This window comes from Bombina bombina, chromosome 3, assembly GCF_027579735.1.
Source record: "Bombina bombina isolate aBomBom1 chromosome 3, aBomBom1.pri, whole genome shotgun sequence".
Taxonomy (NCBI): domain Eukaryota; kingdom Metazoa; phylum Chordata; class Amphibia; order Anura; family Bombinatoridae; genus Bombina; species Bombina bombina.
This window is the reverse complement of record NC_069501.1, coordinates 683,754,202-683,769,052: the sequence shown is the minus strand read 5'-3', so window position 1 is coordinate 683,769,052 and position 14,851 is coordinate 683,754,202. Positions and strand designations below refer to the sequence as shown.

The window sequence follows — 14,851 nt, the reverse complement described above, 5'->3', positions numbered from 1 at the left end:
TTTCTGTATTTTCACAGGTCAATGTGAGGGGTGGCATCCTCTCAAACCAGGTGAGCTGTCCTACTGCCGGACAGATAAATATTAAGGTAAGTGCCAGTTTTATTTTTCTATGTAAGCAGGGAAACATTTGGCACTTATTCAGCTGAAACGCTGCAGGGGGAAGTTTTTTTTTATTCCTGTAGAGGGCAGGTTTTTATGGCAGTTTTTGCAGGCACTGTGAATGTGAGGAGTTATTTATTTTATTGATTGCTCAGTGAGGATCTGTTTTTAGTAACGGATTATGTACTTTTATTGGGGGTTTTATTGTTTGTTTTTAAGCCTGTTTTCAAGAACGTTGTTTAAAAATAAAATAATAATAATAAAAATGGCTTTTTTGTCAGCTGTAGGACTGCCCCTTTTAGGGAGGTTCTGATTTTTTGAAGTCAGGTTTTTTTTTGGCACTTTTCTTCACTTCCTGTAGAGTGAGGTGAACATATTTCAGATGGCTCTGCTGTTTAGAAGGCTTCTTGCTGTTTTTGCTTCTCTGGAATCCGGATTGTAAATGGGATTGTTTTTTTTTCCTCAGTTTGCTGCGGGTTGCAGAACAGGTAGGGCACCTCAGTAATTCTGCTGAGGTGTAGTGTTGCCTGGGGTATGTTTTCTTGATTTGGTAAATTTAAAGAACATTTATTTGAGTTCTTTGGCTTTTTTTGTTCTCTATTATCATTTGTTAAAAAAATCTAACTTTTTTTTTTTTTTTTTTATCTTTTATTTGCTTTTTTTTTTGTATTATGGATCAAGAGGCTGTGCAGGATGTTACCTGTAGCTTTTGTTCTGATAACCAGGTGGAACCCCCAGTACCTTTTTGTTCTTCATGTATTGAAGGAACTTTAGCTTAAAGAAATAGACTTTTTGACCCTGAGCCATCAATAGCTAAGGCTGATGCTGTTCAGGTGCCTCCTTTATCAGATGTGCCGCAGTTGTCTCCTCAAGTGTCCCAATCCTATTTATCTGCACATGCAGTGCCCTGCTTTTCCTCTCATGCTCTGTCTGGGGATATTGCTGCTCAGGTATCATCTGTGGTATCTGAGGCGCTGTCTGCTTTTCCCATGCTGCAGGGAAAACGCAAATGGAAATTTAAAGAAACAGTAAGTAATGTTTCTGATCCTGAAGTGGCTAATCAAAGTATTTCCTCTCAGAAGTCTGAGGATGAAGATTCTTCGGGTGCATCTGAGGGTGAAATCTCTGATTCAGGCAGTATAATTCCTTCTACTGATGCTGAAGTTGTGTCCTTCAGATTTTAAGTTGGAACACCTCCGCTTGTTACTTAAGGAGGTTTTGGCTTCCTTGGATGACTCTGATTCTACTATCGTTGTTAACCCTAAGAAGTCTAGTAAGCTGAACAAGTATTTTGATGTTCCCTCTGAGGTGGAGGTATTTCCTGTTTCAGACCGTGCTTCTGAGATTATTGCATGGGGGTGGGAGAGACCTGGTATTCCTTTTTCTCCATCGCCTATTTTTAAGAAAATGTTTCCTATAGCTGACTCTATTAAGGAGTCGTGGCAAACGGTTCCTAAGGTGGAAGGAGCTATTTCTACTTTGGACCACTATTCCCATAGAGGATAGTTGTTCTTTTAAGGATCCAATGGATAAGAAATTGGAGGCATTATTAAAGAAAATGTATGTTCACCTAGGTCGTCAATGGCAGCCTGCGGTGTGTATTGCTACTGTTACCAGAGCTGCAGCTTACTGGTTTGATGCCTTGTCTGATTCTATTCAGACAGATACTTCTCTTGAGGAGTTCCAGGACAGGATTAAGGCTCGTAAGTTAGCCAATTCCTTTATTACGGATGCTTCCTTACAGGTAATTAAACTGGAAGCAAAAATGTCTGGTTTTGCGGTTCTAGCTTGCAGAGTCCTTTGGTTGAAATCCTGGTTTGCGGATGTTTCTTCTAAGTCTGTTATTAGCTATTCCTTACAAGGGTAAGACCTTGTTTGGGTGTGGTTTGGCTAAAATTATTTCAGATATCACAGGAGGAAAAGGATCTTTTCTTCCTCAGGATAAGAAGAATAAGCAGAAAGGGTGGCAGTAATTTTCTTTTCTTTCGTAACTTTAGAGGTAAACCCTCCACTTCCTCTTCCAAGCAGGAACTTTCCAAGTACACGGCCCACCCTTTATTTAAGACAGTTATTTTTTCTAAAACCTCAGGCACCTCTACACTTTTGTGTTATCTTTTTCCATTTTTCCGTCAGCCGAATGACTGGGGATTATGGGCAAGGGAAGTGACATATGTAGCAGCTTTGCTGTAGTGCTCTTTGCCTCCTCCTGCTGGCCAGGTGTGATATTCCCACTAGTAAATGATGATTCAGTGGATTCACGATATCCATCAATAAATAAATTTATCAGGTAAGCATTAATTGTTTTTTCTAATTTGCTTCTTTCTCCTGATATCCTTTGTTGAAAGAGGACCAATGTACTACTGGGTACTAACTGAACAAATCAGGTGATCCAATAACAAGAATATATATGTGCAGCTATCTCCCAATAGTGCATTGCTGCTCCTGAGCACATTTAGGCATGCTTTTTAACATGGAAAACCAAGAGAATAATGCAATTAATATAATAGAACTACACCTGGAAGTTGTTTAGAATTGCATGCTCTATCTGAATCATGAAAGTTTTATTTTTTTACTTTACTGTCCCTAACTAATTTTATGACTTGTTGCCACATTGCCATGTGATGATGCTGAACCAAGGGTGGTGACATAATGGTGAAGCCATCTTAATTTAAGCGGTTTCTGTAGAAGGCACATGGATTTTTACTTATGTAAATCCAATGCTCACCACGTGTGGTCAATTGTTTATAAGACACTGTACTTAAAGGGAAAGTCAATCCTAGCATTTGTGAAACGCTAGGATTGACCATTGAAACAAGTAAAGGGCACTTTTATTCATGAAGTATGAAATACTTCATGCAGAAAGCTCCTTTATTTGTTTTAAGCATTTGCAGTTCTGAGCCGCTCAGGCTGCCCACGGCAGCATGCTGTTTTGCTAGAGAGGTGACGTTTCCACCTCTTAGCAAATAGCTGTGCAGGAAATCTGGCTCCCAAGGGCGCCAAGCTGGATTTTCTGCACGGCTATTGGCTAAAGGCGAAAGATGCCTCTCTAGCAAAACGGCTTTCTTCCTTGGGCTGCTTTAGCAGCTCAGAACGGTGAATTCTTGAAACGAGTAAAGGAGCTTTCAGCATGAAGTATTTTATACTTCATGAATGAAAGTCACCTTTATTTGTTTCAATGGTCAATCATAGTGTTTCACAAACGCCAGTATTGACTTTCACTTTAAAGATGAGTAAGCAAATTTATGTTCACAGAATAAGCTTGATCTTCTTCCTCTTTTTTTTTTTTTCTTTAAATTTTGCAGATGGGGTCGAGGATTTGGCGTTTTGGGCTCCATATTTGGAAAGGACAGTGTATTGAATCAGCCAAACAGTGTCTTCGGACTTGTGTTTTATTTTCTACAAGTTCTGCTTGGTAAGTTCAGCTATAATTCTGTAAATTTAACAAATGTTCCTTCAGAAAGAATCACAAATTCAGTGGCACGTTAATATGATGCCTGGTTGCAGTTTGCAATTCCCATAACAGACTAAATATAATAAAGGTTTTTCCCACAAACTCCAAAAATGTATTTGAAAACAATTGTGGCCTTGACTATTTCAAAGTTTTTAATAAGCATTGAGCTTATATATTTGTGGAAAATGCTAATTTTACAATAAATTAAAATTTATCTGAAAATAGTGTATTTATAATAAATTTCATCTTTAATATGGTTTTTAATTGCCATACAATTACTACATAACAATGTTGTAATATAAAATATTTAATTATGTATTTAAATAAAATTTAAAAACTTCAGTGTACTTTTAATTAATTTTGTCCCCTTTCCCTGCAATTTTAACTTTGAAAATTGTTAGTTTTATAAAGTAGCCACTGTGTTTTGAACCTAAATTTTCTACTTATTTTTCCTGCTGGGGGCAATTAAAGACTGATACAAATATGTTAAAATATAGTTTGCAAACCAACTGTGTGAAAACCCTGTTAGATAATTAGTTTAACTATACTTTATCCCACACAACCTTTTTTGCATATTTTCTTTGCTTGATTTATAACTGTCTTTAATTATCCTCAGCAGAGAGAAAGATGAATAGATAACCTAGGTTTAAACATGGTGGCACCCATTACTTTTTTTTTTTTTACTACACTACTACTAAACTACAGTGCATTATAGAAATTTAACCTTTACACTTACTTGTTCCATATTTAAACAACTGATATTATTATAAAAAATGCACCTACATAGTATTTTCAGAATTATATTTTGTTTAAATACATCATTATGTCTTGCATGTATTTACTGTTTACAGGGGCGGAACTATGGCAGGTGCAGTGGCACCGGGGCCCGAATGCCGATATAGCAACTGTGGGTGACGCGCAGCACACCACTCACATACATTAAGTCAGCATTAATCTCATCTTCTGCATACTCGCCTGCTGCTTTAATATACTGCAGCACACAGCAGAGAGGAGATCAATTCAGTGAGCAGTGACTGACAACAAGCTGTCTTTCAAAATGTAACTTCCGAAACCAGGAAGAACTTGCAAAGTAACCATGATGGATTGGAGGCGTTCCTTCAAAAAACAGTGTAGATAAAGTTGGTCTATTCTAAATCAACTTCAAACTGTGGTATACGGCCAACTGCTAAATGTAATAACAATAGAGGGGCTCACGAAACATTGTGTGGTTTAAAAAGTTAGTGGAGGAAATCTATAGTGAGTTTCTACACTAGGTGGAACCCTCTTTTTGTTTTTACTTTCCCAGTGGTCTGGAGGTAGACTGTTGTGCTTTAATAGACGTGCTGAAATCTCATTTGAGTGCCAACCTTTGAGTACCTTTTCATAGGGTGTGAATTGGTGGAGGTAACTTGCTGTTATATTTACACTAGGAAGCGCCCTTTCTTTTGTGTTTCATTTTTTAGTGTTCTCCCTGACATGACGGTCGTGAAAGGAGCTGTAAGCCTTTCTGGTATTATCCAGGAACAGAGGATTGGAGAATAACTAATGGGACTATAACATAGGACTTGGAGGAACTTATCTCATTGAAATTGGTATCTTAGGATATTGTATAGTGTATTGTTATATTGTTAGCTTTGTGAGATCTGTAGTCTGTATTTGCGTCTAGTGGCAGAGTCCACAAGAACATTTTTAACCTAGGGGAATTACTCTACCTGGCCACCAAGAGGAGGCAAAGACACCCCAAACAAGACTATAAATATCCCTCCCGCTTTCCCTACCCTCTCAGTAATTCTTTGCCTCATATCATGGAGGGAAGCAGAGATAGATGCAGGCCGACCTAGTGAACGTCAGGTCTGCTCATCCTTGGTGGTTACCTCTTCGTCAGGACTTGCTGACTTAGGGCCGTTCTTTTATCAAAACCTAGATACCCAGCTCTGAGGCTGACTGCCTGGCGATTAAACGGTTAATTCTGGCTCAGAGGATTCTGACCGTGCAATTGATACTCTTATCCAGGGTCACAAGCCTGTCACCAGACGCATCTACTACAAGGTCTGGAGGACTTATCTTCACTGGTGTGGCAAGCAAGGTTTCTCTTGGCGTAAAGTAAAGACTGTGTATCTTACAGTTTCTCCAGGTGGGTATGGAGAAAGGCCTATTGGCCAGTTCTTCCCTTTCTGTTTTGTTTCAACCAGGCTTACTTCCCAAGGTGGTTAGTACCCACACCATCAATCAGGTGATTGTGATTTTTTCTAGGGATGCACCAAAATGAAAATTCTGAACCGAAAAAAATTCAGGATGCCCCTGGCCGAAATCCGAAACTAAACCGAAAATTACTTTTTTTTTTTTTTTTTTTTTCTTTTTATAACTACAGTGTGTGTGTGTGTGTGTGTGTGTGTGTGTGTGAATTTGTGGGATAGGGGCTGTGGGGAGTGAGCATTGAGCAGTTTTTACATATGATCAGAAGTCCATAAACAGTAAAACCAACCACAGAGAAAATTTGCACAAAATTAAATGCTGTTAGTCATGTAATCGACTCAAACAGAAGCTCTATGCTAGCATCAAATTTGAAATATGCTACCCAATAAATTTACTGAAAATTAAGGGCAAAAAAAAAAAAAGATAAATGCAAAATGACATTTTCGGCCAAAACGTTTCTGTGGCTGAAATTTCGGTGCATCCCTAGTTCTTTCACTTTGTCCCAATCTGTCATTCTCAAAGGAGATCGTTACATAATTTGGATGCGCTCAGAGCGTTGAAGCTCTACCTTCACGCTACTAAGAAGTTTTGTTAATCATCTTCCTTATTCATTCTGTATACTGGTAAGTGCAAGGGGCAGAAGGCCACAGCTGTCACTATTTCCTTTTGGTTGAGAAGTCTGAATCATATGGCCTACAAGGAAGCGTGTCAGGAGCCCCCTCCACGAATCACAGTGCATTCTACTTGTGCGGTGTCTCTACTTGGGCCTTCAAGAATGAGGCCTCAGTTGAACAGATTTGCAAGGTCGCAACTTGGTCTTCCTTACACACGAAGTTCTGTAAATTGAATGTTTTTGCCTCAGCAGAGGCTTCCTTTGAGAGAAGGGTTCTACCAGCCGTGGTGCTTAGTACTGCCTTCCCTATTTACATTTGTGAACTCCTCAGCTTGGGTATTGGTTTCCCATAGGTTAGGTGGTCTCACCCCCCAATAGAATGAAAATAAATAAAATGTATGCTTACCTGATAAATTAATTTCCTTCTTGTCAGAGTCCACGACTCCGCCCAGATATTAAATGTGTAGTGGAGGAAGTCTTTTTTGCAGTTCTGTTCCCCTTTTATCTCTCTTCACTGTTCCTTATCCTTGGCTTGAACTACTGAGAGGGTAAGAGAAGTGGGAGGGATATTTGTAGTCTTGTTTGGGGTATATTTGCCTCCTGGTTGCCTGGTAGTCATTTCCATAGGTTAAGAATGTTCTCATGGACTCGCTGCCAAGAAGGAAATTAATTTATCAGGTAAGCAATTATTTTGTTTTGGCTCCCTCTAGTCATCATATCACCTGCTATTTCTCCAACATAGGTGTGTCCGGTCCACGGCGTCATCCTTACTTGTGGGATATTCTCTTCCCCAACAGGAAATGGCAAAGAGCCCAGCAAAGCTGGTCACATGATCCCTCCTAGGCTCCGCCTTCCCCAGTCATTCTCTTTGCCGTTGTACAGGCAACATCTCCACGGAGATGGCTTAGAGTTTTTTGGTGTTTAACTGTAGTTTTTATTCTTCAATCAAGAGTTTGTTATTTTAAAATAGTGCTGGTATGTACTATTTACTCTGAAACAGAAAAGTGATGAAGATTTCTGTTTGTAAGAGGAAAATGATTTTAGCAACCGTTACTAAAATCGATGGCTGTTTCCACACAGGACTGTTGAGAGGAATTAACTTCAGTTGGGGGAAAACAGTGAGCAGACTTTTGCTGCTTGAGGTATGACACATTTCTAACAAGACGATGTAATGCTGGAAGCTGTCATTTTCCCTATGGGATCCGGTAAGCCATTTTTATTACATAAGAATAAAGGGCTTCACAAGGGCTGTTAAGACTGGTAGACATTTTCTGGGCTAAAACGATTGATATATAAGCATTTTTAATACTTCATAGCTTTGAGGAATTATTTTATTCTTGGGAATTATGTAAAATAACCGGCAGGCACTGTATTGGACACCTTATTCTCTAGGGACTTTCCGTAATCATAGGCAGAGCCTCATTTTCGCGCCTCTATTGCGCACTTGTTTTTGGGAAGCATGACATGCAGATGCATGTGTGAGGAGCTCTGATACATAGAAAAGGCTTTCTGAAGGCGTCATTTGGTATCGTATTCCCCTTTGGGCTTGGTTGGGTCTCAGCAAAGCAGATACCAGGGACTGTATAGGGGTTAAATATAAAAACGGCTCCGGTTCCGTTATTTTAAGAGTTAAAGCTTTCAAATTTGGTGTGCAATACTTTTAAGGCTTTAAGACACTGTGGTGAAATTTTGGTGAATTTTGAACAATTCCTTCATACTTTTTCACATTTGCAGTAATAAAGTGTGTTCAGTTTAAAATTTAAAGTGACAGTAACGGTTTTATTTTAAAACGTTTTTTGTACTTTGTTATCAAGTTTATGCCTGTTTAACATGTCTGAACTATCAGATAGACTGTGTTCTGTATGTGGGGAAGCCAAGGTTCCTTCTCATTTAAATAGATGTGATTTATGTGACACAAAATTTAGAGAAAATGATGCCCAAGATGATTCCTCAAGTGAGGGGAGTAAGCATGGTACTGCATCATCCCCTCCTTCGTCTACGCCAGTCTTGCCCACACAGGAGGCCCCTAGTACATCTAGTGCGCCAATACTCCTTACTATGCAACAATTAACGGCTGTAATGGATAATTCTATCAAAAACATTTTAGCCAAAATGCCCACTTATCAGCGAAAGCGCGACTGCTCTGTTTTAGAAAATACGGAAGAGCATGAGGACGCTGATGATATTGGTTCTGAAGTGCCCCTACACCAGTCTGAGGGGGCCAGGGAGGTTTTGTCTGAGGGAGAAATTTCAGATTCAGGGAAAATTTCTCAACAAGCTGAACCTGATGTAATTACATTCAAATTTAAATTGGAACATCTCCGCGCTCTGCTTAAGGAGGTGTTATCTACTCTGGATGATTGTGAGAATTTGGTCATTCCAGAGAAATTATGTAAGATGGACAAGTTCCTAGAGGTCCCGGGGCCCCCCGAAGCTTTTCCTATACCCAAGCGGGTGGCGGATATTGTAAACAAAGAATGGGAAAGGCCCGGCATACCTTTCGTCCCTCCCCCTATATTCAAGAAATTGTTTCCTATGGTCGACCCCAGAAAGGACTTATGGCAGACAGTCCCCAAGGTCGAGGGGGCGGTTTCTACTCTAAACAAACGCACCACTATACCCATAGAAGATAGTTGTGCTTTCAAAGATCCTATGGATAAAAAATTAGAGGGTTTGCTTAAAAAGATGTTTGTTCAGCAAGGTTACCTTCTACAACCAATTTCATGCATTGTTCCTGTCACTACAGCAGCGTGTTTCTGGTTCGATGAACTAGAAAAGGCGCTCAATAAAGATTCTTCTTATGAGGAGATTTTGGACAGAATTCATGCTCTCAAATTGGCTAACTCTTTCACCTTAGACGCCACTTTGCAATTGGCTAGATTAGCGGCGAAAAATTCTGGGTTTGCTATTGTGGCGCGCAGAGCGCTTTGGCTAAAATCTTGGTCAGCGGATGCGTCTTCCAAGAATAAATTGCTTAACATTCCTTTCAAGGGGAAAACGCTGTTTGGCCCTGACTTGAAAGAGATTATTTCTGATATCACTGGGGGTAAGGGCCACGCCCTTCCTCAGGATAGGTCTTTCAAGGCTAAAAATAAACCAAATTTTCGTCCCTTTTGCAGAAACGGACCAGCCACAAGTGCTACATCCTCTAAGCAAGAGGGTAATACTTCTCAAGCCAAGCCAGCCTGGAGGCCAATGCAAGGCTGGAACAAAGGTAAGCAGGCCAAGAAACCTGCTACCAAGACAGCATGAGATGTTGGCCCCCGATCCGGGACCGGATCTGGTGGGGGGCAGACTCTCTCTCTCTTCGCTCAGGCAAGAGATGTTCTGGATCCTTGGGCGCTGGAAATAGTCTCCCAAGGTTATCTTCTGGAATTCAAGGGGCTTCCCCCAAGGGGGAGGTTCCACAGGTCTCAATTGTCTTCAGACCACATAAAAAAACAGGCATTCTTACATTGTGTAGAAGACCTGTTAAAAATGGGAGTGATTCATCCTGTTCCATTAGGAGAACAAGGGATGGGGTTCTACTCCAATCTGTTCATAGTTCCCAAAAAAGAGGGAACATTCAGACCAATCTTAGATCTCAAAATCCTAAACAAGTTTCTCAAGGTTCCATCGTTCAAAATGGAAACCATTCGAACAATTCTTCCTTCCATCCAGGAAGGTCAATTCATGACCACGGTGGATTTAAAGGATGCGTATCTACATATTCCTATCCACAAGGAACATCATCGGTTCCTATGGTTCGCCTTTCTGGACAAGCATTACCAGTTTGTGGCACTTCCGTTCGGATTAGCCACTGCTCCAAGAATTTTCACAAAGGTACTGGGGTCCCTTCTAGCGGTGCTAAGACCAAGGCGCATTGCAGTAGTACCTTACTTGGACGACATTCTGATTCAAGCGTCGTCCCTTCCACAAGCAAAGGCTCACACGGACATCGTCCTGGCCTTTCTCAGATCTCACGGGTGGAAAGTGAACGTAGAAAAAAGTTCTCTGTCTCCGTCAACAAAAGTTCCCTTCTTGGGAACAATAATAGACTCCTTAGAAATGAGGATTTTTCTGACAGAGGCCAGAAAATCTAAACTTCTAAACTCTTGTCAAGTACTTCATTCTGTTCCTCTTCCTTCCATAGCGCAGTGCATGGAAGTAATAGGTTTGATGGTCGCGGCAATGGACATAGTTCCTTTTGCGCGAATTCATCTGAGACCATTACAACTGTGCATGCTCAGTCAGTGGAATGGGGATTATACAGACTTGTCTCCGACGATACAAGTAGATCAGAGGACCAGAGATTCACTCCGTTGGTGGCTGTCCCTGGACAACCTGTCACAGGGGATGAGCTTCCGCAGACCAGAGTGGGTCATTGTCACGACCGACGCCAGTCTGGTGGGCTGGGGCGCGGTCTGGGGACTCCTGAAAGCTCAGGGTCTTTGGTCTCGGGAAGAATCTCTTCTCCCGATAAATATTCTGGAACTAAGAGCGATATTCAATGCTCTCAAGGCTTGGCCTCAGCTTGCAAAGGCCAAATTCATACGGTTTCAATCGGACAACATGACGACTGTTGCGTACATCAACCATCAGGGGGGAACAAGGAGTTCCCTGACGATGGAAGAAGTGACCAAAATTATTCAATGGGCGGAGTCTCACTCCTGCCACTTGTCTGCAATCCACATTCCAGGAGTGGAAAATTGGGAAGCGGATTTTCTGAGTCGTCAGTCATTTCATCCGGGGGAGTGGGAACTCCTTCCGGAAATCTTTGCCCAAATTACTCAGTTGTGGGGCATTCCAGACATGGATCTGATGGCCTCTCGTCAGAACTTCAAGGTTCCTTGCTACGGGTCCAGATCCAGGGATCCCAAGGCGACTCTAGTAGATGCACTAGTAGCACCTTGGACCTTCAAACTAGCGTATGTATTCCCACCGTTTCCTCTCATCCCCAGGCTGGTAGCCAGGATCTATCAGGAGAGGGCATCGGTGATCTTGATAGCTCCTGCGTGGCCACGCAGGACTTGGTATGCAGACCTGGTGAATATGTCATCGGCTCCACCATGGAAGCTACCTTTGAGACGGGACCTTCTTGTTCAAGGTCCGTTCGAACATCCGAATCTGGTTTCACTCCAACTGACTGCTTGGAGATTGAACGCTTGATTTTATCAAAGCGAGGGTTCTCAGATTCTGTCATTGATACTCTTGTTCAGGCCAGAAAGCCTGTAACTAGAAAAATCTACCATAAAATATGGAAAAGATATATCTGTTGGTGTGAATCTAAAGGATTCCCTTGGGACAAGATAAAAATTCCTAAGATTCTATCCTTTCTTCAAGAAGGTTTGGAGAAAGGATTATCTGCAAGTTCTTTGAAGGGACAGATTTCTGCTTTGTCTGTGTTACTTCACAAAAAGCTGGCAGCTGTGCCAGATGTTCAAGCTTTTGTTCAGGCTCTGGTTAGGATCAAGCCTGTTTACAAACCTTTGACTCCTCCTTGGAGTCTCAATTTAGTTCTTTCAGTTCTTCAGGGGGTTCCGTTTGAACCCTTACATTCCGTTGATATTAAGTTATTATCTTGGAAAGTTTTGTTTTTGGTTGCAATTTCTTCTGCTAGAAGAGTTTCAGAGTTATCTGCTCTGCAGTGTTCTCCTCCTTATCTGGTGTTCCATGCAGATAAGGTGGTTTTGCGTACTAAACCTGGTTTTCTTCCGAAAGTTGTTTCTAACAAAAACATTAACCAGGAGATAGTCGTGCCTTCTTTGTGTCCGAATCCAGTTTCAAAGAAGGAACGTTTGTTGCACAATTTGGATGTAGTTCGTGCTCTAAAATTCTATTTAGATGCTACAAAGGATTTTAGACAGACATCTTCCTTGTTTGTTGTTTATTCTGGTAAAAGGAGAGGTCAAAAAGCAACTTCTACCTCTCTCTCTTTTTGGCTTAAAAGCATCATCAGATTGGCTTACGAGACTGCCGGACGGCAGCCTCCTGAAAGAATCACAGCTCATTCCACTAGGGCCGTGGCTTCCACATGGGCCTTCAAGAACGAGGCTTCTGTTGATCAGATATGTAAGGCAGCGACTTGGTCTTCTCTGCACACTTTTACTAAATTTTACAAATTTGATACTTTTGCTTCTTCTGAGGCTATTTTTGGGAGAAAGGTTTTGCAAGCCGTGGTGCCTTCCATCTAGGTGACCTGATTTGCTCCCTCCCTTCATCCGTGTCCTAAAGCTTTGGTATTGGTTCCCACAAGTAAGGATGACGCCGTGGACCGGACACACCTATGTTGGAGAAAACAGAATTTATGTTTACCTGATAAATTACTTTCTCCAACGGTGTGTCCGGTCCACGGCCCGCCCTGGTTTTTTAATCAGGTCTGATAATTTATTTTCTTTAACTACAGTCACCACGGTATCATATGATTTCTCCTATGCAAATATTCCTCCTTTACGTCGGTCGAATGACTGGGGAAGGCGGAGCCTAGGAGGGATCATGTGACCAGCTTTGCTGGGCTCTTTGCCATTTCCTGTTGGGGAAGAGAATATCCCACAAGTAAGGATGACGCCGTGGACCGGACACACCGTTGGAGAAAGTAATTTATCAGGTAAACATAAATTCTGTTTTTTTTTTAGGAAGGAAAGACAGCTCAAGAATTAAAGGGACACTGAACCCCAATTTTTTCTTTCATGATTCAGATAGAGCATGCAATTTTAAGCAACTTTCTAATTTACTCCTATTTGTTCTCTTGCTATCTTTATTTGAAAAAGAAGGCATCTAAACTTTTTTTTTTTTTTTTTTGGTTCAGACCTCTGGAGAGCACTTTTTTATTGGTGGATGAATTTATCCATCAATCGGCAAGAACAACACAGGTTGTTCAACAAAAATGGGACGGCTTCTAAACTTACATTCTTGCATTTCAACTAAAGATACCAAGAGAATGAAGAAAATTTGATAATAGCAGTAAATGAAAAAGTTGCTTAAAATTCCATGCTCCATCTGAAGCACGAAAGAAAAAAATGTGGATTCAGTGTCCCTTTAAGTAATAAATAATATATTTTGAACTTTAGATGCTCATAAAGGCAAAAGTTGTTTAGAAATAAATGTTTTTATTGTTCATTCTAAACTCTCTATGCATTTCCTGTGATTTAAAAGTAAAGTAAATTGCTGATCTAATTTGCACAAACATGCACACAAAATATTAGTTTTTGTTTTTTTTCACTATATTTTGCTCCTACTTTAATTTTTTTTTTAAACGTTTTTGTGGGCTGCAATACCTTAGGACAATAGAGACCACCTCTTTCCCCTGTGATGAAGTCCAGTTACATGCCTCCTGTGTCACTCGTACTCATGGGAGATATGACATGGGGCTAAATGGGAACAGGAGCTATATGTAAATGTTATTTATTTCCTTGTCTATATATGCATGTGTGTATATATTTGTGTGCTTATGTCTTTGTCTGTGGGTGCTTATATATGTGTATTATGTATTTGTGTATATGTTTGTATGCAAGTACAATTTTGTGTGTTTATATTTATGTATGTATTTGCTTGTGTATGTGTGTGTTTTATACATGTTTGTGATTACTCTTCATGTGCACTACAATAGTGTGTTTTGTATTTCTGTGTGTTTCAACCTTCTTCATTAACACTATAATATTTGAAATGATAGCAGAAAAGTGGGGAGTAAGCAGTGCAGTCAGTTTACAATATTGACATTCATTAGCTTAGCCCATAAACCAGACCATCTCACTTGTTCACATAAGCAGGACATCATTTACACGGTTTACAGATCAGTTTGTGGCTGTGTACATATGCCACCTTCTACTGTCAAGTAGAGTTAAGTAAGGAATATAGTTTAATATCAGATTTTAATAATGATCATTATTATTTATTTTAATTAGGGCTCAGAAAAAAATTCTTGCCCCCAGGTATTCTGTTAGGTCTGCCATTGTACTGTTATGTTTGCTTTATGTGCTTAGGCAAACATTACTATTTTTATTCTTGGTTTCAAAGTCTGATGCCAGAATTTTAGATTAAACACTGTAGGTTAATAATAATTAATTAAAATGTAAACATTGTGCAGCTATAACGGGATGTTAAACAGCATCAGATTGTAATATTAAATGTTTGTGTAATAAAAGGAAACTTTGTAGGATAATTTTATTATTTATCTTGTCCTTATGAGCTTTCCTATTTCTGGAAGCCTGTCCCTGCTATATTCTACAAAGTCATTGTTTGCTCACTATAGTAAACAATTTATATATGTCCCTGTTTAGCCTCGGCAGGGGAGATCAAATAAAACCTTGTTTACAACATGGCAGCCCACACTGCTTTATGAACTTAAATTGTGCACTAATTTCTTCCCTATTTTAATCTAATTTTAAAAAGTCTGCATATAATTCTAAAGCTAATCTTTGCTTTGAACAAATAATGTTTAGCATTTATTTAATGCTAGGTTCCTCTAATAATAAATAAATATATATATATATATATATATGTGTATGTATATG

At 40.1% G+C, this 14,851-nt stretch overlaps 1 protein-coding gene across 1 annotated transcript in view; it reads left to right on the top strand.

Annotated features, from left to right (window-relative positions):
- Positions 1-14,851, top strand: part of VKORC1L1 (vitamin K epoxide reductase complex subunit 1 like 1) — a 66,478-nt gene that overhangs the window by 26,325 nt on the left and 25,302 nt on the right. Inside the window, exon 2 of the mRNA XM_053707448.1 lies at positions 3,402-3,511. Within this exon, the coding sequence (XP_053563423.1) occupies positions 3,402-3,511 (110 nt within the window). The remainder of the gene's footprint in view (positions 1-3,401; positions 3,512-14,851) is intronic.